At 44.8% G+C, this 27,958-nt stretch overlaps 1 protein-coding gene across 18 annotated transcripts in view; it reads right to left on the reverse strand.

Annotated features, from left to right (window-relative positions):
- Window positions 1-4,354: 4,354 nt before the first annotated feature.
- The window catches only part of MARK2 (microtubule affinity regulating kinase 2), a 1,484,563-nt gene continuing 1,460,959 nt past the window's right edge, over window positions 4,355-27,958 (reverse strand). For 14 of the 18 annotated variants that reach the window (XM_069645125.1, XM_069645124.1, XM_069645120.1 and 11 more), the window contains one exon: window positions 4,355-11,333. In XM_069645125.1, the coding sequence (XP_069501226.1) occupies window positions 10,991-11,333 (343 nt within the window). In that variant the 3' untranslated portion in view covers window positions 4,355-10,990. The remainder of the gene's footprint in view (window positions 11,334-27,958) is intronic. The other 4 variants (XM_069645130.1, XM_069645132.1, XM_069645128.1 and 1 more) reach the window with 1 other exon arrangement.

Consider the following 27,958-nt stretch of genomic DNA (forward strand, 5'->3'; position numbering starts at 1 on the left):
AGGGGGGGGAAAAGGGCTCCTCATGAGGATCTACCTGCTTAGAATGCCGCTGCTGCTTAGATCTATCTAGGAGAGTCTTAGATAAAGGCTGGGGGCTCTCAGAATAATCCTCCTGCCTTTCCCGGCGTGTGGATGCATCTTTCGACTTGTTTTTGGGCATATTGGTCGCCGAAACAATTTCTGCGATACTCTCGCGGATGTTCTCCGGGAGGGGTTTCGGCTGTTCAAGCGGCTTTGCCGTAGATTTCAACATTGCCGGAACCTTATGCTTTGGCACGATCTTAAGAGGCGTCTCGATGCCCTTGTCTATGGAGAGCCCGGACGCATTCCGCTTATGCGGTTGCAGGGAGGGCTGCCAACCGCATGGATCAGCGGGTGTCGAGGAGCTTGGCGTACCTATTGGCACCTTAGATCACCCCAACGAGTCTGTCAAGGTGGTACTGCGGGTTGTGTGCTTGTGTTTATGAGTAGCGGATGTACCCTTGTCGCCGCGATGTACCTTACCCATAGCAGAACCCTCGTCCTGCCTCCCGGGGACGGACACCTCGGAGCACAACTGCTCCGCTGAAAGGTCGATGGCATCCATATCGGAGCCACGGCCGTTGCTTAACTCGTTGTCACTCTCGCCGCCTGCTGCAGTGGGGGAGCTACCCTCAGCCTGCTTCAAGGCGAAGGACACCCACTGTTTAACTCAACGCTCCTTGACCGTTTTAGGACCCAAGAGCTGACAAGACCGACATGACGCCTCGTGGTGATCCCGAGGGAGACACTTATTGCACCATCAGTGCATATCCTTCCAGGGGTATTTGCTTTACAAGAAGGGCAAAATTTAAAAGGGTGTCCTGTCCATAGCTCAGGTTTATAGCGATGGCAAAGAGAGGGGAAAAGGAAATCCATTCTTGAAAGAAATGGAAACCCCCGCTCCCCACTCTCCTTACTGTATAGGCCGGCCAGAAGGCCTGGCCACACTGTCGACAGCGTCGACCGGAGCACCAGCCATCGAGTCTGTGGTTGTCTTCCACAGTGGCTGAGGGATAGTCGAAGAGGGGACGACTATATATATATATATATATATATGACCAGAGGTCGTGGGAAAGAATATAATTTGCAATTTGTAAGAGCTCCGCATAAGGTGACCAGCCAGCTGGGTGAAAAAAAACTATCTGAGGGACCTCGACACGTGAAGGATTTTGGGTACACTACACGTCACATTAGGGATAGTGGTACAGGCACGCCCATGTCCACGTCCCCTTTCAATCCCCAAAAGGCAAGAAGCAATACTCCGCTGTTACCACTAGATGTCGAACTATATGCCCAGCATGTGATTCTAAGCAGATTCTGTCACGACCCTCAGCCCTGATCCCCACTGGCAAGCCCATTGGCCAGGTGGAATCAGAACTCGGATCGCTAATAAGGGCTGGCATCCACTTCTTAGGCCCTCTTGGGGCCAGTCCTGGCGCCTTTGGCGCCAGGCTCATAAACAAGGAAAGACATCTGCTTGAGGAACTACTTTATTTAGGCTTTCAGCCAACATGGAGGCATCCACATAGCTTGATTCCTAGAGCCAAGCTATGCGGTATAGTGTTTTGGGTGTGGTGGCCTAGGGACTACTTTGGAGTGGCTATTTAAACCACACCTGAACAAGACAACACGCTTCGCATTACTTTGCTACTAGCAACGTGACGCTCACCGTGTCCAGCTTTCTCACGAGCCTGGCGAATTCCGGACCTGCAGAAAAAACAAAGAACATCGTTAGCAGCAGAATCTTACCTGCAATCTCCATCCTTCACTGCTTGCAGCTCCTGGGCAGCTCCGTTGGAAGAGTTCGCCGCCCGGATCGAAGGACCTGAGAAAGGGAGAAAGACATCATTAAAGGAGGTAGTAGAGACATTACTACCACAAAGCGCTTAGAGACTTACCTGGCTGGTTGCTTTTCGACCGGCATAGCTCCGGAACTCCATCCGCGCTGGGAGCAAACCACGACCTACAAAAAAGAGAAAAAAAACACGTCAGTGAAGACAAGACATCGCTGTGCTGCGCAAAGCGCCTCCTTACCGCATCATAGAGCTATTGTGCGCCATTGTTTAACGGCGAGAACCAGCCTACCCAATTCTCCAAGCGGGCACTCTGCGCACCTAAGGGAGATAAGAGACATTATGGAACAGAGAAAAGGCATGCAAGAATAACACCACCATAAATCGCAATAAGACCTACCTGAAAGACATTACTTGGGCCGCAGTCAGTGAAGTAACTGGACCGCACGCGCCCACGAAACGCAACGCGTCCCTGCCCAGAGAGCAGGACGGAGAGCCCATCAACTCCGACAACCAGGTGAGAAGAGAACCGGAGGGGCTGAAATCACAAGGGAGGTAGGGGAAAACTTACCTTGGTCGTCCAGTCCTAATATAGTCTTCATTTCCAGGCGGAATCCCACCGACACCAAGAACCACATCAGGGAATCATTGAGAAGGGCACCAACGACGAACTGGCTGGGTGGTGTCCCCGTGGATACCAGGTGAGTGTAACAGATTCACAAGCATCATAAGAATACAATATTAGTATTAATCCTGGACAACTATTACAGAACCCAGCGTTATCCACTTGGGGGAATCCCTGTGGTTGCTTAGTGTACACTTTGGTGAAAGACCCCCATAGACTTGGTTTCTCAAACATTATGCAGAGTCCCCTTAAATGTAAACAATACCATTGTTTTGGATCAGGATAAAAAAAAAAAGAAAACAAGCCTAGAATGCACCACATGAGGTCTCCTGTTAATACACTGTAAACTGCTCAATGACTTCACCACTGAAATATCCAGTGCTCATTGGATTAAGGCTGGGAAACCCTTTCAGCCCTTATCAGGACACATTGCTAGATGAAAAGACCTAACTTGTGCTGCCTGTGAAAAAAGGTAGGACTAAACTATGGATATAGTGGCCTGTTGCGTTGATCAACAAATTTCCAGTTATTACTTGGGCAACAAATCCAAAAGAGGGCCAACGTAAAGAAATCATTACTAATCTTTCGTAATGTTATTTCTGATGGATTCAGGATAAGACTGGGTTACAATTTCCTCCCAGAGACCAGGTGTTGCCACTCATCCACAGCAAGCATTGCCAGCAGTCATTGCCACCATTTGCACTAGACTATAGAGAGCGATGGGTGGCCTTTTCACTCCAGTCCATACTTGTATTCCTGGCCAGAAAGCTGGACAACAATCAAAAATGTAATCAAATGATGAGCTGTCAAAGATTTAATGAGGAATCTGTGGAAGGAATACAGTATCCATCAGAAAGAACATTAAAAAAGTTAATAATCTTGTACTTTTAATGGATATACTCTTCTGGCAAATGTGTCCTCTCTGAAAGACTCCCGAAACCATACAGAAATGTGGAAGGCAGAGCGCGAGAAATACAGAGTGCACCAGGCAACCTTGATTGCTCGACCATAGCTACCGAATAGAGAATATCGTGTAGACCGGGGCCCTGAAGCCATAAGGTACATTCTCATTAACGAACGTGCAAGTTGTACATCACAATCCACCTGGAGAATTTGTTTTAAAAGGTCTCTCGTTCCTGGGACCACAAAGCCCAAGAAAATGTGGACATCCCTTACGAAAAACCTAAATGAGCATGCGTTGCAAAAGATAAATATGACCTAAGGCTCTCAGGCCCCAGACAATGCAAACAGCTGATTCTAAACAGTATATAACATTTGACACAAAAGGCATCTCTTAAAACAGCTGGCAATGGCATACAAGGAAAACCATGCAGTAAGGCTGGTGGGAAGATGAGGGTAAAAAAATAGACAAGAGGATTGCAATCTAGGTGTGGAAAATCAAAATCCAGTTCTAAGCAACAGAAAACAATAACTGAGGAGAAAGTTCAATCAGCTTCCAATTCTTTTAAGTGGATTTCTGGTGGGACAAATGTCCAGTCCATCCCCTGGTTCCAAGGACATTTCAAGACTGGAGAAAGGCAGGCTGGAGGCAGCAGGAAAAAAAAGCATTTTGCATATTTCTTTTTTAAATGGTAAAATTATTTTTTTAAATGATTCTTCCAGGATCTGTTTCACTCAGATGCTTCAAAAGGTTATGGATAGTCATTTACGATCCCATGATGAAGCAGCTCCCCAGAGTGGACATACAAGTGACAAGTAGGAACAAGAGCCCATCAGCTGCATTCTGTGAATTAAACCAGCCCTCCCCTCGCCTCCCCATTACTAAGATGGTAGTTTACACAAGCGGCATCAGCTTCTGTCACAGAACCAAGGCTCACCAATCTTGGCATTACACCTGGAAACCCAGGCATGCCTAAAAGGCAACACACACCAAATAAACAACAAGAGAAAGATGTATAGAAGGACAAAACTATTATTATTCTTTAAAATAAATAAAAAGAACTGAGAAGAAATGCCAAGAGCATGGAAAGAAACCTGAATAAAAAGAAAAGTCAATGCTTCTGAAATTAATCACCATAGAGAAGATGAAATACTCACAGCTTACAATAACTACCCCAACCTCTATACATGGCGGGAGCCGGCCATGGTCAATGCAAAATACAGCAGTTTCAAAGTTTAAAAAAAATTAACATAACAATTTCATGTGCCGGCCCCTTTTAATCAGTCTTTTCCACCTTCCCCTCACTCCCCCAATTAAGATCACCTCCAGGAGTGCAAGGAGGAGATGACAGTGCAGGAAGTCCGCTGAGGTAAAACTCAACCACAAGGAACAGCCAAAGTAGCAGAGTGATTGCAGAGGGAACATGTCTTCAGGGTGATCCAAATATCGCACAGGCACAATACACAGAACTGCAGAGAGATGAACCGTGAGGGCCACGCTCTGCTGTGTGAATGGGGGGGTCAAACATCAGATCTCCGGGACAGAAAATTGCACAGGACTAGGCAAAAATGTATAGGCCCAAGCAGATTTACCCTTCTACTCCCAGTGGAGCCTCTGAACAAAGGTTGGTGGTGTGCACTTTTGGGGCCAAAGATGATCCTTTCACAAAGAAGAGACCAGGATGCGAACCATGGATGTGTGCAGGTTTTAGGATTTAACAATCATGTCCCTAAATACCGAAAATACTCTAAAAGTGTTTGCTACACCGAGTTTTGGTTCATCTTATGTAGAGCCAAATGAGTAGCTGCAGCACAAGAGGACCTACCATTAACAAAAAGGGCAAGTAACCAAGTAAGTGATCATGAGGGGGGGAACTGGGAAGCACAGTGTCAGGGTAAAGAGAATTAAAATAGTGTTAAAAAAAAGCTCAGCTGCCCCCACCCCCCCCCCCCCCACACACACACAACACACAACCAAAACATCTTATTCTCAGTGAAGAAATAATAACCCAACCATCTACCATTCTTGGAGAACATACACACACACACAATCACACCCACCCACGCGTTACACAACCAAGTCATTATCCTCAATACTTATGATATATGCCAGTCCCCACTAGGCTTGAACCACCACCAGAGGTGGAATACCACAGTAAAACTTGTCAGTCTCATCTTCTTGATCCAATCAGTTTAGAAAGCAAGGCCAAAGAATGCAGCGGTTGGGGAGTAGCATCCACCATGATAAGCCCGATGGAGTAGCACAATAAATGCTCGTCATGTTCATGTAAGGTAAAGAGATTCACCACTTGGACACCCAACAGCTGGGTTCAATACTCTCCACTCGTGGTGAGGCAAGTGCAATATGTTAGCCTAAATCTGCAAGTTTACAATGCATGACAAACAATCTGTCAGTTTAAAAACCAGCAAGTCAGAGAGCTGCTACAAAAGCATGTCTGGGTGTGTTTACTGCTCAGTTTCAAGATACTCGAGTAATGTTTGGTCACTTACTGACACCATTAATAGGGAGGTCTCCAAAGCGGGAACCACATGTCAAATAAAGAATCAGTTCCACACAAAAAAAAAAAAACTGTTACTGAGATGGTTCTTTTCTTTAAAACAAGCAGTATATTCGGGGACACCCTTGCTCTAACTCAGGTTTTCGAGTCTCAGTTGGTCTTACGTTTGCCCCATTAGGCAACATGACCGATACTTTATGAAAAAGACTTTGAAATCACAACAGGATGGATTGGAAGAACATATTTTCACCAAAAATAAAGGTTGCATGGCTGTTTCTTCTGCATACTTCCGCTGCAGATAATTTTGTTGTTTAGCTGTCTTGACAGAAAGGGTGGCATATTTAGAAACAACCTTCAGTTGTTAAAGAGACGTATCTCATAGGAATCTGTGCAATGCCGTTTTACGTACTGCTCACTATAGTTCACTGGCAGCAACAGCTCTCTAGTAGTCTTCTCTGGTCATGGGGTAGAGACTAGATGCAAATCAAATGTACATTCAATTGCAATTATTTCTATTCTTCGCACACACTGTGCACCAGTATAAAAGGCAGAACAAATTAAAGCTCCCCAGGAAAGAATTGAATGATTGAAAAAGCGTCATAATGTTCAGGTAGGCTATGTTTTATGGAAACAATGACAGAACTGTAAATGACTCATCAACTTCTAAGCCTAATGCACAGCCAATTCTCTCCACAACTCTGCTGCTCATAGCGCGTTCACCTTCTGCCCCAGGCATGTACACACCTCTAGGGATCTGCAGAAGGTGACAGGATACATGGTGGGGGAAAATGCAAACATGCTAGTCTGGGCCTGTATGCACAGGCAGGAATTTGGGTGATGAGAAGGGGGTTGCTGTGGTCTGCCCAGATAGGCGGCAACTCAGCAGGAGTGGGGACCGGGGCAAGCGGTCACACGCAAAGGGGAATGCATTGCTGGCAGTGACGGACAGGCACACTGTTTGAAAGGCGTTGTAAAAAAAGGACAAGACAACCTTTTGTAAACAAAAATACACAGTTTATCCGTTTTCAATTCTCACAATGAATTGATAGGTCGGCCAAGCAGCTCTTGACATCTCAAACCACTTGTGCTTCCCCATTAGGCTCCCGATTCACTGAATTATATTGCGTGACAGTGAACAAGTGTGCCACATATATGCAACGCAATTTGCCCATTCTGATCGAAATGTAGGGCAGCAGTTCAATGTAGATAGCGTTTGACACATCCTAATGCCCATTATGCTAGTTGAATTCATCAGCTTCTTCGCAGACCTTTTTTCTGAAGGGTACAGCTTGCAGGTATACAACTCATCATGGGGCAGAGGAGACAAGGCAGATCTAGGGCTGCCAAAACAGACAGCTTTAAAGGAATTCAAAAGAGGTTTTGACTGTTATTATAGGGCATCAAACTAGCCAAAGAAGGAGAAAAGACTGAAAATATCCAGACTTAGGCAAATGGACCAGAGACCCATGGTGCGATTCAGGGCACTTCGAAAGCCTTGGCCACTGCAGCACAGGGCAAGTGTCATTACAAATACCCTCATGTTGGCTCTTTTGGAAGCAAATTGTGTCCTGTTCAAATCAATGACATCACAAACATCTGGTTCGGTCTCCTGTGGTGAACCCAAATGTATCCAGAGGTCAGAGGGTCTGGGACTGACCAAGGCATTCACCTCAAAACTCCACACCAAGATGACGAGTATAAATTATAATACCCAGAGTCGCCAGAAACCTTTTAAATGTGAGGATACTGCACATGTAAGGCTCACAGTAACTGCTAGAAAGCCTGCCAAAGAAATGTGAAACGTGGACTTTCACTATAGCAATATTCTTACTACCAATAGCAAAGGACATTTCTGGGCAAGAAATTCTAAATCTTACTCCTCTGTTCTGTTCCCTTTCAAGGCAACAGGCCCACTGCCGCACTTGTTCAACATTAAAAGGAAGCAATCGATAGGAGAAAACTGCACCAGCCTTGAACTAGTTCAGTGGACAATTTAATCGAGAAAACATAAAATAGTCCAATACTAAAAAAATAAAATTAATCCAAAAAGGATGGGGTTAGTTAAAAGGATCCTGCGCCAGTACAGGACAACTAATAAGAACTTTGGAAGGCACCATTAGGCACCAGACGAGGAGACGAAATGTTAGGAACCTTCAGATAAACTATCGACCAGTAACTATAAAGAAAAACAAATGACTATTGACGGATTCAAAGAGTGGGAACAGCATACACATAGGGAAAGTTATACAACTACCTCACTGTCAAAGAAAGACAGGGAATCCAGTCCTACAACTTCTCAAATATGATAGGGTGACTCCACACAGTGCTCCCCCGCCCCCACACACGCACACATTTTTAAAGAATTGAAATAGGGGAAAATCTAATTCTCAGAGAAGCAACATACGAAAAAGTTAAGGCTTTTTCCAGTGGAGCATCCACACAGATGGAACCACAGTAACACACTTGCAGAAGACAAAAGGAAACCGGAACGTCAGTCTCATAGAGCTACCTGGGAAAAGTTATCAAGTGTGTCAACCTCGCAATGCAGCCTCACAGCAACCAAACGCAAGGGCCTCTTAAAGACCACATTCTCATAGGATTTATTTTCCTAGATCACCACCACACAAGCATACCAGAAACCTATATTCTGACATACCGGACAGACAACATTGGCAGCCTTAGTCTTCAACGCAGTAGGAAAAAATTTCCTGAACCTGGTATCCCTTGGAATAACACATTGGCAAGGGGCATGACCCAGTTCAAAGAAGGAGAAACCAGAAATCCTCTTCCTTTTACTGAGGTGTTCAGAGAAGCTGAATCAAAAACATAGGGTGTGTGAAGGAGTTCTACTTCAAAACATTATAAAGTTATGGTGACATGGTTCCGAAAGAGGGATAGGGTCTATTAAAATACTTTGGCAATAATAGTATGTATATGAATATGGAACACACATGGCTAATTTCAACTCTCCGACCAACAAAAGGGTGTGAGAAAAGATGTAGAGGTATAGACAGATTTCTTTTGTGTGTGTAATGAATATGTGGAAGCTGTGTCTATCATGTACAATTTTATCAGATTTATTTAACAGGGATAAAACTTAATTTCCTCCAAAATTAACTTCAAGAAAGGTCCAGCCCAGTTACCTTTCTGTACAGGGAAATATAAATTGAAGGAAACATTCAGAAGGATTGTTGCCACTAGTCACCTATCCGCCTTGACACTTTAACATACCCACTGAGGCCAACTCTCAAGCAGGCTTGTGTCGTGCAGGAAAAGGCACATGGCCTGGTGCCATTTCTTAAATCTGACAGGAATAGGGTGATGGATTTAGCATGTAGGCTTATTGATGCTGGAGAAGCCCCCCCCCCCACCGACCCCCACTCAATGCGTCCTCATGTACTTAGAAAATAAAGTCTCTGTGGGGAATTGTGCTGCGAGGAACTGAGGAAAACCAAGTTGCCATTAACATGCAGAAATACTGACTGACATCCACAACTGGAGTTAGGGGGATGGAGGAAGGTGTGGAATCAAAAACGTGATGTTTACCTAAACAAAATCCCTCACGGTGTCCCTCAATCACAGGTTTGAGAGAGAGAGAGAGTTGGGAGGGCCAGAGGAATATTTATTTACCATATGTGGAGCTGATTTTCACAACATAAAATAATGTATTCAACAAATAAGTTTATTTTCATGATATATATTGGAATTATTTTAAAACAAATATGTACATCCTTGGTCATTAGGGCCTGCCTACCCACTTGAACCATACTCCAGATATGTTAAATAAATGAACACAGTAGCCAGGATTATATGCATACAGGACACCTTAAGGGAGTGAAATACTAGGGGAACAACTTTCGAGAAGTTGGGTGTGTGTGGGCCTATTTGCGCCCATCTTCAAAGAAGGGTATGCCAGGTTTTTAGGTCCAAATTGCAATGTATGCATGATACTGGTGAAAATATGTTGCTAAATGAAGTGACAATTATTTTTAAAGTTATGCATGTCCTACCTACCTCTCAAAGGCTCATCTTTAACAGACTTTCCTAATCAAATCTGTGCTTCCACACCTCGTCTCCTGTATTCTTTCACTGATATGAATATTTCCCAAAATGTGCACCTACTACTTGAGACATTGTGGAACTCCTCGTAGCCAAGGCTTAGTAAGTGCTCAGCTCTTCTTCTGTATGTGTTCTCTGCTAAGTGACTCACTTGCGGTATACAGAAGTCACTTGTGTTTCCCATGTGAACAAACACTCTTCCAAACTTCTTACCATACACAAGTCACCTGTTGAGGTTGTGCGTTTTCATTATCGTGGCACCTTAATCACGTACCCAACGCTTAACAAATGCGCCATTTTTGTAATATTTTCAAACGCTCATTTGGCCACATGAAACGGGACTGAGAACTTCGGGCATTCACTGTGCTCCCCTGTTAAGGTCTGCTCTGTTATAAAGGGGAGAGCATAAAACAATACAGGCACGTTCGAAAGCCATTGCAGGAGACTAACTACTTTGAAAAGATTTTCAAAACGGGAGCAGGAGTGATACAGAAAACTGATTTTTGACGCTACCAAAAAAATTACCTTGTGCAACAATGATTTCCTTTTCTACCGTACCACACTTGTTTGAGAAATTCAACAGAGGCACGGTCACACACTTTCCGCTCCAACGGCCCTCCCCTAGTCCTCCAATCCACCCACGTTCCACCGAATGACTTGTGGTATTGTCCGCTTTGAAAACAACAAAGCCATACTTGGGTTTCTTTTTATCAAAACATTTCCCACCTGCTTTCTTAATTTTTCTCCCTTTCAGTTTTTTCATTACCAAGAAAAAACGTAGAGATAGTTCAGTAATCTGTCGCACCCCCAAAAACATGTTGCTGAATGTCCCATCCCTATATGTCCCTCCCACAGAAACCGTTGCAAGTGTTTTTCCATGATGTCATTGGTAGTGGGATCTCCGTCTCGCTCGAACGCACAACTTTGACTGACCATTGCGCCTTACGATGCTGTAGTATGCCTTGTGTCTTTCTGATTGCTGTCCAGACACGGCTCCACAACATCAAATCAACCCCCACACCTCTGCAAGCTCTCTGAATCTCGTGCCCCCTCGTGGAGGGGGGGCAGGCCCGTTAAAGCTTCAGCTCATTGGCCACTTTGGAGGCAATGTTCTTGAATGCCATGGAGGTCCCAGATATCCGCTTGAAGCGTACCCCATTGAGAGAGAGACGGGGGAGCTTGCACACCTCCATCTCCCACTGGACAAAGTTATCATGACCCGGAGTGCCATGCATGCACAGCATCATGTATTTTTCTTGCATCTCGCACTGGCAGCTGTTGGCATCCAAAACCTTGCGAATCTCCTTCAGCATCTCATTTGGCTCCATAGAGCTTGTGGTTTTCATGCTCCAGGTGAAGCGCAAAGATCGGGGCTTTGAGTCTCGGTTCTCGTCCTTCTCGTTGCCCAGGTGCGGTCTGTGGGAAGTAGAGATAAACAAGTTGACTGCGTGTTAGGTGAGCAGTAGACTATGAGCAAGCCTCCCACCCTAGGATTTTCATTTAACCAATTGAAACGAAATTCAAATTTAGATGTGTCTGGTGAAAATACGGTTAGAAAAGTTGGACCAAAAAAAATAAAAATAAAATAAAATTAGAGGATGAGATTACTTCATGAAACTCTGCATCGCTTTTGCCCACATGTCCCTTGTTCCAGTCAGTATACCAAGGGGTGACAGCCATGATCAAAGATCACATTCACAAATATTGAAAACGCCACATGTACTTAAGAATGCAGACGGTAAATGCTAGTTACGCGGGGAGGGTAAGTTACCACAGAGGGAAGCTGGAGACATTTGAGGCATGAGAACGGCTGTTATGCGCTATAGAAATATCACGTAACATTCACAGAAATGGTGGGGGCAGCCCTGATTTGCACAAAAACAGTAAAACTATTAACACAATTGAGTAGCTAGAAACAAGAAGTTACAGAAGAGGAGGAACCAGTGCATTTTTAAAACCAAACACTTGACGATTAAAACACATAAGGATGGGTGCGACAACCATTTATATGTTTGAGACCACAGTGTTGTAGAGAAGATAAAAAAAAATGCAAAACAGTTGAACAATACCAACGATGAATAATAGTAATGGCTTGTATTGGTAGTCTCATTTCAACCGAACTCTTGGGTTGTCATGGTGGCAGGATTATAACAGAACATTCTCTGCACAGAAAGAATAGAACTGGGAAAAAGAAAGCCCTGCTTGAATGTGTCCCCCACAGGTTGTGCCTCGACTGTCCCCAGTAGAAACGCAAAGATGTCCTCCATTCATAGCACCAGACATCGAGAGACAGTGGGATTGTGGGCAGGTTCCTCTTAAAGAAGGGGTAAGGTTTGGCATTAGAAGGGCCATTACGAGACCCTTCTCTTACTGGTACATTCTGATAACCTTCCTCTGCATTCATGTAAAGATTGCAGAGAAAGGGAGTTGTGAAAGGCTGCCTATTTATAAACCAATTGTGACAACATTTATGTTTCTGAAAGGCATGACTAGAACGAGCACTTGAAATGAAGATACCAGACATTTAGTGGAATGCCTGATGAGCAGTGGAGTAACTTTGCTGAAAATGTGGGGGGGGGGAGGGGGCAGGGGTGGGGTGGAGGGATGGCGGATGGTGGCTCTTAGGGATTGTTTCAGACAAATTGTTTGAAAGAATTTGGTTGAATCGTAGATTTGACTGAATTCGGTCACCACCATTAGTTTGAAGCTGAAGATACCGAACATAAAGAGCTGGGGTTGCGGGGGTGTCCCCCGCTCTCCATGTTCGGTATTTTTGGCTTTGGCGGTTGCAGGTGTGTCCCCCACTTCCTAAGGATTGGTGGCAGGGGACCCAACAAAAAAAAAGAAAAAGGGACCTTGCAGCGTCAGATCCGATCCACGTTAGATGGATGGATCTGACGCTGCAGGGTACAGGAGTGGCGGCAGATTGGATAAAAGGTAAGTAGGGGGGTGTACTGGCGGTTTGGGGGGACATGGGTTTGGTTTTTTGTACCGAGGTAAAATGTATTTGCAGCTAAAATGACTACGGTCAATTCCGCCGTGATTTTGAACCTCGGTCAAACAACCTAAATCCTTGCGGGAGAACACTAAACTACACCACAAGAGTCCATTGCTGACGCTCTTTTATAACTTTCATAAGACTGGTGGAATATTTTTTAAATTCATTTGGGCCCCCAAACATCTTCAGCCGGCCTGCCATGCACCCAGTGACACAACATAACAGTCACAAACTTAATTCCAATAGAAAGAAGAAAACCCCTCACACTTCTCGCTTGGTAAATGCAGCTCTACAACATGTTTTACAAAAGATTATTCGGTTTTAGTAACGCTTGGTGGGCTTGTTAAGTCCAGTTTATTTTCTTGTGCAAAAGACTAGCCGACACGTGTTTCGACATGTCTTTTTCAAGGCTATTAAATTCTTGATGCATTACCAGCTTTGATACTTGAAACGTCTTGTAAGGAATCACCTCCAAAACTACCATCGACGTATGTCAGGTCCCTCACCCTGTCCGGCCTGACTCAAAGTCAGCAGCCAGGGTGCTGAACTGGGTGTTGCAGGGCCTGGCGCCTGTTCTGCCACACTAGAAGCAGCACTTCCAGGGGTCGCAGCGCAGATAATCGCTTTCCGGCTTTGTGTTCGTGCGACACACAGACAGGAACTAGGAAGCTCATTCAGCTTGCTGGTTTCTGTCTGGAGGTGCAGAGGGGCCACAATCATCACATTCAGGGCAGGGTGTGCGAGTGCGTGGTTAGGTCGGTGAAACATGAGACGTGGCCCGGGCGGCATTTGAAAGCAGAGCAGGGGTACTGTTTTTGTTTTTTTATAATTTTTAATTGTGTTTGCGTATGTTTTTTGGGGGTCTGGGCTGCTGGCTGACCCTAGTGAGGGTGTGTGTCACACTTGGACAATGTGAGCAGAGCTCCCAGTACACATTAAGGCCCCAGGTATGAAGACATACAAATAATAACAAATGGTGCATTCTCTGTGGCAAGCAACAGCTCTATAACACCTCTAAAATTAGTCTTGCCACTTTTCAGATGCTACTAAAGCACCACCATCCTAATTTCAAAATGAAGTTGACGAAAGGTGCATCCCCCCCCCCCCCCCCCCAAGTAGAGTGGAAAGAGTCAAGCTGAGAAAACCCGTGACCCAAAACTGTCGTTCTCTGCAAATTCTGTGAAATGAAGCCGAGTGCTATACGCCTTCCATGGTGAACTTTTGTTTTTGCTCTCGGTGCGTAACCGTATGGGATTTTGTGTTAAAATCACACTTTTAAGAGCCCTTCCCCTGCCGCCAAAAATAATCTTCACCAAACTGGCAAAAAGTATTTCGAGTTTTACAGACACTTTTTAAGGACGGTTTGGTGCAAATGAGTGTCATGGTTCAGGTTACGGGCCACCAAATACTGCTTCACTTACCATAACTGCTTTACTTACCAAACTAAGCAGGGAAGTATCCAGCATTGTAAGATTGTGTGTGTTTGGAGCACCGAAATGCAGTGTGTGTGGAATTCCACATGGTCTCATTGGCACTCCCAAACCGCACACCCCTGGCCCAATCTACTTTTTTGGTAACACTAGTGGAAGATGGCATTTTAACACACAACAAAAAAAATAAAACTGCAGGATCATTCAAGATGCACAAAACTCATCTATTAGAGCTCTGTCCAAGCCCTCTGTGGCAAAACACATGCAAACTTCCTAAACTTCCTAATTATTATATGGATTGCACCAACAGAAATGACTTCCCAGAAAAGTACATTGAAAGGCGCATCTTCAGTCTGATACTTGGAGGCACCATGGAAGTGACTTTAGAATAAGTTGCCATAAAAACGCCAAGTGAAAAATAACTTTGTGGTGCAAAATACCTAAATTGCACTATAGTTATATGTGGAGCAACTCTATAGTCATTATGCTTTCCATTATAACAACATGATACATTAACATAAGCTTTGAAGTGAATCAGAATCCCTTGCAGAGCTGCAGAAAAGGCACAATGTGATTAAATGATTTGCTCAGGATCACACACTTGGTTAAATGGTGAAACTGGGATGTGGACAATTTAAGCGACCGCGCACATCTTTCCAGGTTTAGTGAATATAGATATTTATTGAGGTTTTGCTTTACATTTCATGTGCTTAAATAATTATGTATAGCAATACTTTGGAAGCAAACCACATTACATAATAAACAAGCCTTTCATAGTAAACTAACCATACACTATATTAATTGTCATAGAAATATGTTGAGCAATGGGAGTATGACTTAAATCATAATGGCATCATGTAGATTAATGTGAGCCTAACAAATCCCCCTTGGGTTTTAAAGCCATAGTCATTATTTCATAAAGCATGCAACATTATGCACCCTTCTCACTTCTGATCACTCCCTTGCATTCACATTTCTAAAGGGAGAAAAGTCCCTGCTAATAGTACCCCCTCCCTCCCATCAGTGCCTGATGGCCCACATTTTAATGCTCTGTTGATGCAGAGCAACGTGAGGACCCACCTGCCCTCCCTCCAAAAGATGGGGGTGGGGGGGGGGGGGACTAAAAGGCATTCCACAATTGGTACCCACAGCACCAGCATTTATCACCCAAGAAGCAGGAAGCCCCTCAGCATAACATTTTAGAATCCAACGGAGCACCCAATGAACAACATAGGTGGGGGAGTGCTTGCTGAGAGGGAATGTCACAAAAACAGTCTGAATACTAATTACTTGGTGCAGTTTGAGAACTGAACAACCCCCCTGTGAACATCTGAGGTTTTTCTTTTAGATAACCTCTATTTTAGAGGAATATTTGAGAACGAGGGGAAAAATATCCTCCCTGAATACAAACATCCAAAGCACAACAGACTTTCTGTAAACATATTTTTGAAGATCACAGACGCAATACTAATTTGCTACTCGCCCAATCCACAAGCTTATAAAACGGCAATAAGCAAGATCTCAGATTTAGGTTACTGCTAGACATTGGTTCCAAAGACAATGACAAATAAAAACGTAATTAGAATCCGAATTCGATCTGGCCTTTCTAATGTAGAAACCAATGTAGAATCCCTTAAAAATGTACTTGACCACAACTTCCGACTTCTAAGAATTTGTTTAAAGGCTTCTATTAGAGAGAATATGACAAAATTGCGAGACTTATCCTTCGCCTCAAGCCCAAGGGGCGTATCTCTCCAGCTCTAGAATCTCTCCACTGGCTCCTGGTGGTTGCAAGGATCACATTTAAGACCCTCTGCATCATCCACAAGGCGTTCTGGGGCCTGGGACCACGCTATCTGCAGCTTTCTCTCGCTATATACTCCCCTGCCCAGTTGCCACCTGCACTGCCCACACCTGACTGCTGGGCGGCAGACTTCTGCCACCATGGCTCATCCCCTGCCTTGCACTTACCCCCCCGGACTTACTTGGTGTCTCCCCCACAGGCACCTCTGGCACTACCCCCTCCAGCATGCATCTTCCTCCATACCCCTTTTCTTCACTGCACTTGCACGTTCTGAATGTCACAAGGCCTAGTAGGACCGCACCTACTTTCATCATGTATTCATTGTCATCATTATTTTTTTACTTTTTCCCTTTTGACTTGTGGTGCCTCAAAACACTGTTCTGTTGTATAGGCGTCTTATGAATATCCAATAAAATAAATACAAAATAAAGATTATATGTGACCGTCACACTGGACCAGGTGTGGAACAAATGACAAGGAATACTTCAGGGAATTGATGTGCATGGCAAGAGACACATTGCAACCGTTTTTCTTATTTGGGCACCTGTTAGCTGCTGGAAAGGGGTCAGGCATGCCTTTGAAATGTTCAGGAAAGTCAAAGATTTCTTGACCAGGGACCTAAATGGTCAAGCTTAATTTGTGAGCTGGTGTGCAGAGCTAAACCATGTTGCCTCTGCCGCACAGGTAATCATGGGCTAGCCCAGCACCAGATCCTAGAAGTCTAAGGTTTAAGGGAACTGCATCATCCAATTATACAAAAACTCCTCGATGAGCAAGGCACAACTTTTTGGTCTATGAAACCAAGTGACTGACCCTTAAGTTCGGACGAGGCGCAAACAAATCTACAACTGAATGGTACCACTTCCTCAAGTTGAGAGACCAAGAGATGGACCTGTAGGTGGTATAGCTTTACCTGCTGAGGTAGCACCCTTGAGGGTTTGAATTTTTACCCTTTGATTTCAATTGCATTTACCATATAGATTAGCCAAGGATGAGATGCGGTTAGAAGAATGGCCCCCTGCTTTAAGACTTACCGGTGCAGTTGTGTTGTCGTGTGAAAATGATCCTTCAATTCTAGGATATGACTATACACAGACGTTTGTCCTAAGGAGAATGCAGTACGTAAAGACCCAATTTTTCAATTATAGGGCCTTAATATTATGAGACGTCCATGTTAAGCTGACCTGTGAACTTGACGTAAGGAAGAGTGGGCCCTGGATAAAAGTCTTCAATGCACTCAAATTCCCCTCCATGACCTAGACATATTATTGGGTAATGCAGATGGTTTTCTCTGCATGTAGCCTATTTAGCCCATCACATGCTGATACCACAATGACATGGTGCAGAGGAGAGAGACAGACAGTAGTTGGGAGCTTCGAGTTAAGAGTCAATATTCACTATTGTGGAAGAAAAGCATGCCCCAAATCTATGCCAAGCATAAACCCACAAAGGGGTGTTGGGATGGTACAAGGGAGGCACATCAACATGTTGATAAAATGCACTGGTTAATAGGGCTAGAACTATGTTAGGGAGTTTTACAAAATTCCACCTTAGGTAGGACTTTAGAAGACTCACTCTTAGTATAGGCCTGAGCCACACAAGTATGTTGGTAGCAATGGCTGAGCAGCCAGGCTTACCTTAGGAGGGAAAAAGAGCTGTAGGTGGTACACACAACCTATATACACATAAACCCAAAGAAACACTGACTAAAGTTATATAAAAAGAACAGTTTATTTTATATACACACACACAAAGGTACAGTAAAAAGTAAGTACTATGACATTCAATAAGCATATAGAAGAACCAATGCAATATTCACAGTGAGTAACACTTTTATATACTTTGAGAATGGCAGTATGCAATTCAAAAGGAAAGTAAAATACTTTTGTAATCACTTTTAGGTAAAATAAATGAAACAAAACCTAACACAAGTTAAGTAAATACTTGAAAATATTTTCACAGAGGCCTAACACTTTAGAAGTCCATGTCTCAGAGTGAGATTGGAGGGCAGAACAGGTAGGCATCAACTGTAGAAAGTTCAACAGTTCCAGAGGAAGTCTTCCGTAGCAAGTAACAGTCTTTGTTGGGAAATGGGTCAGGGACTTTGGAGAAGGATCCCTGTAGGCACACCGGCATTGGGCCTGGGCGAGCATGTATGAGTAAACTCCCAAACACACAAATCAGCACTCCAGCAACACAGGAGCAGCAAAACAACTCTAGGTAAATTCTACCTTGAGTCTCACAGTACCTCAAGTGAAGAGGGTGTGGCACGATGCCCCCATGATGCAGCAGCAGCAGACCTGGTTACCGGATTCTTGGTCAGACACAAGAAGAGACACTGAGTGGATCTTTCAGCAGTAGTCGAGTGAAGAGGCTTCCAGCAAAGGAATCTTCTGGGTTCTTCGACTTTGGCGCCTTTTGGGAAGCACCAGTAAAGAACGATTACAGCACGGTCGATTTGTAGCTCTATCTCAGTCCAGCACTCTGGTGAGTGGAATCTTGCCTCTGGAGTTTCAGAAGGAGTTCAAAGTTGCGGGAGGATTCGATCTTTAGAAGACTATGCACTGCACAGTGGCCACAGATCCCAGGGTATTACAGCCCATAAAAGTCACATTTCGTTGTGGGAATGGCGCGAAAATCAGGTCGTCTGAAGACTGATTGATCCCACCAGTCTAAGGGACAGAGTCGTCCCCTTCTGAGTTCTGTCGATGCTTGGAAGAAGGGGTCGCACAGCAGCACATACACAGAAGGAATCTCTGGTCGTCTGGAAGTGGCTCCAGGTGTCTCGTCTTCCTCGTTGTTTCTTCAGGTTCTGTAGGAACCCAGCCAATCGGCATCCATCAACCATTTGCACTCTGGGTGGTGGCTGTCCTTATAGGACAGCCAGCCCACCAGTTGGAACTGGCTCCAGGCAGGCACACCAGAATACAAAGAACAGAGGAGTTGGAGTCTTCCCCTATTTCCTGTCCTCACAGACACACTGTTGATCCCATATCTTCTTCTGCGTCACTTTGTGCGCTGAAAGCACCCTGTTCTTCTTCAGACTCAACGGTGCCCATTGGGGAAGTCTAGTCTAGCTTCCGCCTGCATGGTGTGGGCCGCCCGACGCTTAGTGCGTCAAACTTTTAAAGTGTTGGGTCGAAAAAGCTGGCAGGCTGCACAGCATTTTTCACAATGATCTCTCGGGAGGCAGCGATTGCACGCCCGGTGAGTGTCGTCCTTCCTGCAATAAAAAAATATCCTTGAAAGAAGTAGTTTCCATGACTGAAGAACAGGAAAATTAAACAGAGAATAAAGGGAGTGCTTAAATGTATGCATTCCCTAAGGGGAATGTGGCATACATTACTTACTGTAATCGTATTTCTGGTGTTTGTATCTGCTTGGATTCACATGCTATGCACAGGCCGACATCCAGTGGTAGACCCAGAGTATTGCATGACTGGTTTTCAAAATTCAAAAAGGGACATTGACTGGGCGCGTTTGTAATACTATCCCTTGTGTGATGTGTACTGTCATGAGGGAGCGTTAAGTGCTTGCATGAGTTTAAGAAAGTAAAAGTAGAAAAGATAAAGGTGAAAGACATGTATGCACCTTCAACTCCAGGTGATGAGGAAGGGTGGGGGGATGTGAATCTAAGCAGACAAGCATCAGAAATACGATTACGGTAAGTATTCGATGCCTTCTGAGGATTGTGGATCTGCTTAGAATCACATGGTAAGCACAGATTAGCAGGCAGTACCTGGAGAAGGTGGTGGGTTGCTTGAAGGTACAGGGGCATATGGATGTCTTACAACGGCTTGCGCCACCTGTGAATCTGCTTTAGAGTGTATCTTATCAGTAGTGTTGTGTAAATGTGTGAATGGGACTCAAGTAGTTGCTTTGCAAATTGCACCTAATGGAACATTTGCAATGAAAGCTAGAGTAGGCACTGTGCCTCGAGTAGAGTGGGCTCTCGTTATGAAAGGTAAGGATATGTTAGATAGTGAGCAGCAAACTTGGATGCATTGGACTATCCATTTTGACATCTCAGACTTAGAGATATGATCTCCCTCTCTACCAGCTGCTATGGAAACAAAGAGCTGATCTGTTTTCCGTTGTGTTTTAGTTTAGGTAGAAAGGCATACATTAGTTTTCAAAAATTGACAATCAGAATTTGCTAATTAAAATGTTTTTGATTAGCAAACAAACTGATTTGCTTAGCGCTTCGGACCCAATATTTTGAATGCCACCAGAAGTTATTTGCACCAGTCATAAAGTTAGCAACAATACAGCATTTGTGTGTACTGCTGAAGTAAGACATTAGTGAGTCGGTAAAATGCATGAACGGACACAAATAAAAAGATTTGATAAAAAGGCCCTGAAACCATTTTTTTGTTCTGTGCAGCTGCTGGGTGCTGTCAGTGTTGCTCAGGTCAGTGTCATGTATTTTGTATGCCTAAACCATAATTTGCCATCTAAGGAGAAGTTCAAAGATTTTGCAAAACCAAAAAGTTCAATGTTAAGGGCAGGTTGTAGCCCCAGACTGAATACGAAGTATGGTTTTGTGGTAAGCAGGGTACTTGTCAACTTCAGGTGGATAAGATGGCCCTCGCCTGGCAATTATATCAACTGTTTACAATATACCATTAATTACCACTTTCAATGGGCAGGGCAGGACCGCTAATGTTCCTCAAGGCCTGAGTCAGGTAAGCACAAGTGCAGCATTCCAGCCCTGTGCACACATGAAAGTGATATTTATCAGCATTAGCATTCAGAGCTGCCATCAGGGGTTCTGATACTTTTTAATTTTGTTTTTAAGGGAACCAGGCCTTGCACAATTCACGCTTCCCTTGAAAAGAAATTACTCATATGTCTACAATTGGAAAGAAGTATTTCCAGGACCTGAATGTGAGCAAGGAGGTGTGCAAGTGAGCGAGCAGAGGGTTGAGGTTAGGCACTCTAGTGGAGACTTGGCTTGGGACTCTGCCTCCAAGGACAGGGTGAAGGCTGGGCATATGCGCAGCGACCTGGCGTGAACTGCAGGCAGCTCTATTCGGCTTGTATTCCCAGGCTCTGGATTGGCCAGCTCTCTCCTGCAGGTGCCATTCCGATCTCTGGAGCCAACTACAGTGTTATGTTATTGCAGTAGATCTGTAGATGTACAAACTGGACCAAGTGGCCGCACAACATTTGTGCCTAATAGGAACTCTGTAGGGCTGTAGAGGCTGAGACCCTGCATGGTGGAATGTGCCCTGATGCTGTGAGGAAGCTACCCGTCTGCCGATTGGTAACATTCGGATATACATAAAATAATCCACTGCAACAGGGTTTGCTTGGTTATGGCGAGGTCTTTACGGCATAGTGAATGGGCAACAAACAAGTAGTCAGTCTTCCGAAACGCGGATGTACGAGCCACATAAAAACTCAAGGCTCTCTTTGGTTCAAGACGGTAGAAACGCTCTTCCTCTTTCGAGGGATGTGGTGGAGGGTAAAAGACAGGCAAATCAATAGATTGAGAGAGGTGAAACTGAAGCTACCTTACGAAGGAAGCCATACCTGACTGAGAAACTTTCTCCCAAAAGAATCGTAAAAACAGAGATTTGCAGCACAATACTTGCAATTTACTAACCCTGCTGGCTGACACTATTGCAACCAAGAAAGCGGTTTTAAGAGCTAACAGCCTTATAGAACAAGAGTGCATGGGATCGAACAGAGCGCCATCAAATAAATCAAAACCAGATTAAGATCCCAACCTGGGATAATAAAGGGAATTGGTGGAAATTTATTGAGAAGGCCCTTCAGGAATTGGGCCATGGCCAGAATGGTGAAGAAAGAACCTTGTTCTGGGGACTTTTGGAACACAGACAAGGCTGCCAAATCTCCTTTGACTGTGGTAACCTGAAGGCATGCTGAGACCAGTGACAGAAGGAACTCCATCAATGTGGTGGTGGGGCAAGAGATGGGGTCAATCTCGCCCTCCCTGCACCACGCCTCAAATTATCTACACCTGCACGCGTACAGAGATCTTGTAGATGGTCTGCGTGCAGCCAGCAACACCTCAAGTACTCATCATACATCTTCTCAAGAGCCACGCATGTAGGTTGAGGGAGCTCAGGGTCAGGTGAAGCACTCAACCTTCCGACTGGGTAGGGAGATCTAGACGCCGAGGCAACCGGTGAGGTGGACAGATCAAAGATCAGAGTACAACGTTTTCCTCGCCCAGTCCGGGGCGATCAAGATCATGGTCGCTTGAAATCTCTTCAACCTCCAGAGAACCCAAGGAATGATGGGAATCAGAGGGAAGACGTAGTGGAGAGGGAATGTCCAGTCCACCAGAAACACGTCCCCCAGTGCGCTGTTCGCTGGGAACTCCCTCAAGCAAAACTGTTCGCACTTCCTGTTGGACTCCATGGTGGACAGAGCCACTATTGGGGTACCCCAGAGAAAGACGACCTCTTCCAGGACTTCCTGGCACACTTCCCAGTCATGTGAGACCGTGCTCTGCCTGCTTCGAGCATCCACCAAAATGTTCCCGGTCACTACCAGATGCAACTGAGATGCGGTTCTCTAGTAACCAGAACCATAGCTGCATCGCCTCCATGTAAAGGGGACCAGAGTGCACGCCACCTTGCTTGTTCAGGTAGTGCATGGCCACTGTGTTGTCTGTTACAATCGGGACATGCTTACCCTTGAGAGATGGGGCAAACGCCCTCTGGGCTAACCTGATGGCTCGCAACTCTAGCCTGTTGATGTGCCACCTGGCTTTGGTTTGTGACCAAAGGCAGCTCACTTGCAAGTCCTCGCAGTGAGCGCCCCAACCCTTCAAAGACGCATCTGTGACCATTCGGGTCAGAGGCCACAAGGGCTTCCCCCCACCATAAGATTGCTACGGTTGTCCCACCAGTCTAGGACCACTTGGTTGGACACAGAGGATCCGTGAGCGCTGCCAGATACTGAGACCACTGGTCCCTTAGCGGCCACTGAATGGAACTCATGTGCAGCCTGGCTTCTTGCACTAAGAAAGTACAGGAGCCCACGAGACCTAAGAGGTGGAAGAAGGAAGCCGCTGGTAAAGTGGCGTGGTTCTGGAACAAAAGTATCATCTGTGCTATGCTGTCGGCTCTCTTAGGGAGGGAAAGCCTTCCCTATCAGAGTATCTAGGACTTCTTCAAGTTGAGGGAGAAGCCCAGCCTGTGCAATAGTAGGGAAGTGTACTCCAGATGAGATGGGACTTACTCCGCTGACTTCCCCCAGATCAGCTAGTCATCAAGGTATGGAAATACATGGACCCCTGGATCTCCCCTGAGGTGAGCCGAGACTACCACCATGAGCTTGATGAAGCCCCATGGAGCAGAGGTCAACCCGAAGGGAAACACTTCGAACTGATAGTGCTTGTCCCTATGAGGAACCTTAGGATCTTCCTGTGCTTTTGATTTATTGGCACATGGAAATAAGCACCGTGTAGGTCTATCAACACCAGTCAGTACTGCAGTTTGCGAGCGTGGAGAATTTCTCTCAACGTCACAATCCTGAATTTGTTGTTCCTCAGGAACTTGTTTCAGGCCCTGAGGTCCAGAACGGGACAGAGACTACCTCCTTTCTTGGGCACCAGGAAATACTGGGAAGACCAGCCCGACCCTCTCGGATCGGGAGGTACCGCTTCCACGGAACCCTTCGGCAACAGGGCCCTCAGCTCTTCCTGGAGCTCCTATCCAAGTTGGATTGGAGGTGGGGGGAGCAGGAGGGTTCTGTCTGGTGGCTTTCTTAAAAACGGAAGACAACCCCACCGGATTGTCTGCAGGGCCCAGGCATCAGAGGTAATCTCCTGCCACTGGGGCCAAAGTCCTGCCAACCGTCCACCAACCGGTATGTCGTGGGAGGGGAATTCAAAGCAGCTTAGAGGACGGAGCTGCCCCTGCCGCTGCTTGCGCAGCTGCACCTTCCTGCCATAGGGTACATAGCATCTCTTGAGGCAAAGCTAAAGAAAGGCTTGGGCAGCTGCGCAGCTAGGACCAGCTATTTCACAGCGATTTTTGACTCAATTTTTGTAAAGAGTCGTCAGCTTTTAGTCCAAAAAGCTTATCTCCTTCAAAGGGCATGCCCAGAAACATGTTCAGCCTCTGAAGACCGTACCAGCAACCGCACCAGAGATTTTGACAGTCGGCCCAAAAGCCAGTTTACCGGCTCTCTCATGTAGGTATTTTGGCTGCATTAACGAGCACGACTTGCAGGCCTCCATGTCCAGACTCACATTCCATTGACTCAAAGAATCCCGTCCTCGATAACAGGACAAAAGAACAGTCGCTGATAGTCTGCTTCGAAGGTTTCCCTGTGGATGTCAACGGGACAGTTGCCTGCAGATTTTGGCTGCATTTTCGAGCACAACTTGCAGGCCTCCATGTCCAGACTCACACCCAAGCACTACAAACGTTGTGGGGGTCGGACACCGAAATTTTGGCCTTGCAAGGGCTCTGAAGAAAACATTTCAATTTTGACAGGAAAATATCGAGTGAAACTCGAAGTTGAGCTCCTGATGCAGCATGCAAGCGCGCAGAAAAAAGGAACTGAAGCATGGGGCGTAGTGAAGTAGTATACGACTGACATGTCCGGAGCAGACAATCCAGTGCCCAACAAGACGGATCGACAATCAACGGCTGAGTTGTGGTTCACTACACCCCCTGTTGAAAAGGTTTCCGGGCAGCAGAGCTGGAAGAGGATATCTATCAAGATGAGAAATCTGCAGGAGAAAATCAATCCGTTGAAGCAGAGTTTTTACATGTGCACACTTTACCCTTCAAGACTGATATAACCAGACCGTTCAATGATGTTTGTTTATTTACTGGTCATTTATACATATAGCACCTATACATTTAACAAGCGTTTCAACGCAGGGAGGGAGAGTAGCTAGGCAAACATAACTGACATTCTTAATAGGCATTGGAACATTCAGACTGGGCAAGTGCTATATATTGGGAAGTACAACATAGAACAAAAGAGGAATGCAATACAAACTGGTTACAACGTGGGACAACTATTGCATGCGCCTGACTACTGTTTCAATAATGCAATAGCTATACATAAAGAAAAGGGAGGGGGAGGATAGGGTAGGACGAACAAGGCGATGAGTACATCATACGTGCCCGACTCTGTTTTAGATGGAGATAAGTGCATGGGACATTTAGAAGGAGAAGGGGGGGGGGGGGAGGGGGCAGGGTGTGGCACTCTAGACACAAGAACGAAGGAGGATGCAAATGTAGAGAGGAAGGGGGGCTGCACTACACAGCCCTGGTCAGTCTTAAGGAGGCCTAGTAGATAAGGAGAGCATAACTGCAGAGCAAAAGGTGGGAGTGCCAGGAATGAATGCAAACAGGATCACAATGAGTGTAGTGCATACAAAGGGTACAAGATGTAAAAAAGCCACACCCTCAAAAACAATAGATGCAGTGATGTAAAAGGCACAACCACCTAGGTTTGAATGTAAACAGAGCACAATGCAATTGAAGGTTCAGGTGTAAGTGGAGGAGGCAGAAGGAAAAGTTCAGCCATCACTCACGCGATCCACGAGGAGCCAGGAGCAAAGTTATTTTGGGAGCAGGGTGTACCAGCCGCCACATGGTGTGATGCGGCGCAAGAAGGTTGGGGCGCGGGGGGAGGGAGGGCGTCACAAAGCCCACAGATGGAGGGTGCAGAGAAGTAAAGCACCATTATGCGAAATTTTCGCCACTCCTTTCCTAAAGCCCGTCTGGAATTTCGAAATTATTCCTCCATTCAAAGCCTATGCCTCGAGATGTTCCAAAAGCAATGATGCAAATCTTTTACTATTGGAGTCCAATAACGCTATTGGTCTGTAGTTCGTAGGATCTATTTTATTTCCTTTCTTATGGATAGGAATAATGATAGATTCTTTCCATGTTTGTGGCATTGTGCAATGGTTAAGAATATCCTTAAATAACAAATATAATTGTATTGTGACCATAGTCTTATTTCATTTTGGTATCGCGTTAGTCAAGCCATTTGGGCCGGGGGCCTTGGATGAGGAAGCTTTACTAATCAGACGTTCAATATCTTTGCTCTCAAATTGCAATTCCCAGACAATTGTATCGATTTTATTTGATACCAAATGGATATTTCCATTTATTTCAGCCCAGTGTGAACACCAACTCACTTCACTGACAGCATTGCTCTAACTCCGATTGAGCGTTACCCATTTTATTTATTAACAAGCAAATGTTGTGTGTCATTTCGAATTCATGTGCTCAAGATCGACTCACCATTTGTTTGAACTATAGTAAATCTATGGGATTGAATCCAGTGTCTATATGCTCGAGTTAGGGCAAGCTTCTTTTTAGCATAACTATCATTAGAAATGTAATTTAATCTCAACAGGCAAAGTTGCTGGCGTAAAATTGTCTTTTTTACCCACACTTTATCAAACCTGGGAGTATGTGAAGACTTTGTTGACTTTGGATATTCAGGCATTTCTTTAGCCCAAATAAACTCCATAAAAACTTTTCTCGAGCACACTGTTTTTAGCCCTTCCAGTGTAGCATTGGTAACAAAATACTCTATTTTTGCAACTAGAGGAATTCCTCCTCTATACATTTCTGGATCTGATTGCCAGCAGGATTACTCAAAATATCTCTGATTAAAGGATGTGTGCTGATTTCAATCCGATCCTAAATACAGCTAACATGTTGTGATCACTCCGAGGAGTCTTACCTGGAAAGAGATGCATACGTCAAACATTGCTTTTGAAAGAATTACATCAATAATGGGAGATTGCGATCCCCTTTTCCAAGTTGCATAATTATGGGTATCCCTGCTCACATTACCACTGGCTGTGAATAGATCCCACACTTGGAACATTGTTCTCAATTTTTTCCAATTATGGATAATATGCTCATTATCAATTTTACTAATCTTTAAACAATGCAAATTCAGATCACCTGCCAAGATCACATAAGGGCCTCTATAAATCAGCCAAAACCCCAATAATTCAGAAACTTGGATTTCAATTCAATCACTGCATGGTTTCCATACAGATTTACCAGTAAGATACAACAATTCTTATCCTTATTACAAATTTCTATAGCTACAGCTAAAATGCCCGGGAACCTCTCGGATACTACGTTTGTTTTTATTTTAGAATTTCTGGTGGCTATAAACAATCCCCAAGATGGCCTCTCACCATTAGTTTAATTTGCCAATTGGTAAACAATAGTAAAACCATCCAACCATATTTCAGAGGCGAGTCAAGTTTCCTCGAAAAGTATTATGTCACAAGTAACAAAGGTATGATTTTTCCCTTAATTCTTAATGAAACTATTAAAGCCTGCTGTGTTCCAGATGGGTAGTTGGACTTCATCTGTTATCAAAGCCCTTTATCACATACACAGTTTCCTGTCAATTCTCTCTTCAGAAAGTTCAACAGCCGGAACCAATTGCCCGAGCTTCAATATTGGGCAAATTCCCAACTCGCTCTGAAGTACCCGCAATTTCCAATCCATTAGTATTACTGTCGCAGCCCCTCCCAGGGATTCCGGCACAGTCCATTTGGCCATGCTATTTGTAGTTAGGATTTTACTTCCTTCCTCTCATAATACACCAAACAGCCACATTTCAGTATCTCACTCCTTTCATCTTATATAGTTCTTTCAACAAAGGAGGACCCCCAATTAACCTCTACCAGGTCTGAAAGTGCTTCAAAAGGAACGCTAACATATTCAATACTATTGCTGGAGATTTTCTCTAGGACAGGAATTTGCAGCAATCATTTCAAGATATTAGCTCGATTGAGGAGGATATCAAGACTTAATTGGGGACGTATTTC

Source organism: Ambystoma mexicanum, chromosome 2p, assembly GCF_040938575.1.
Source record: "Ambystoma mexicanum isolate Mex_15411 chromosome 2p, UKY_AmexF1_1, whole genome shotgun sequence".
Taxonomy (NCBI): domain Eukaryota; kingdom Metazoa; phylum Chordata; class Amphibia; order Caudata; family Ambystomatidae; genus Ambystoma; species Ambystoma mexicanum.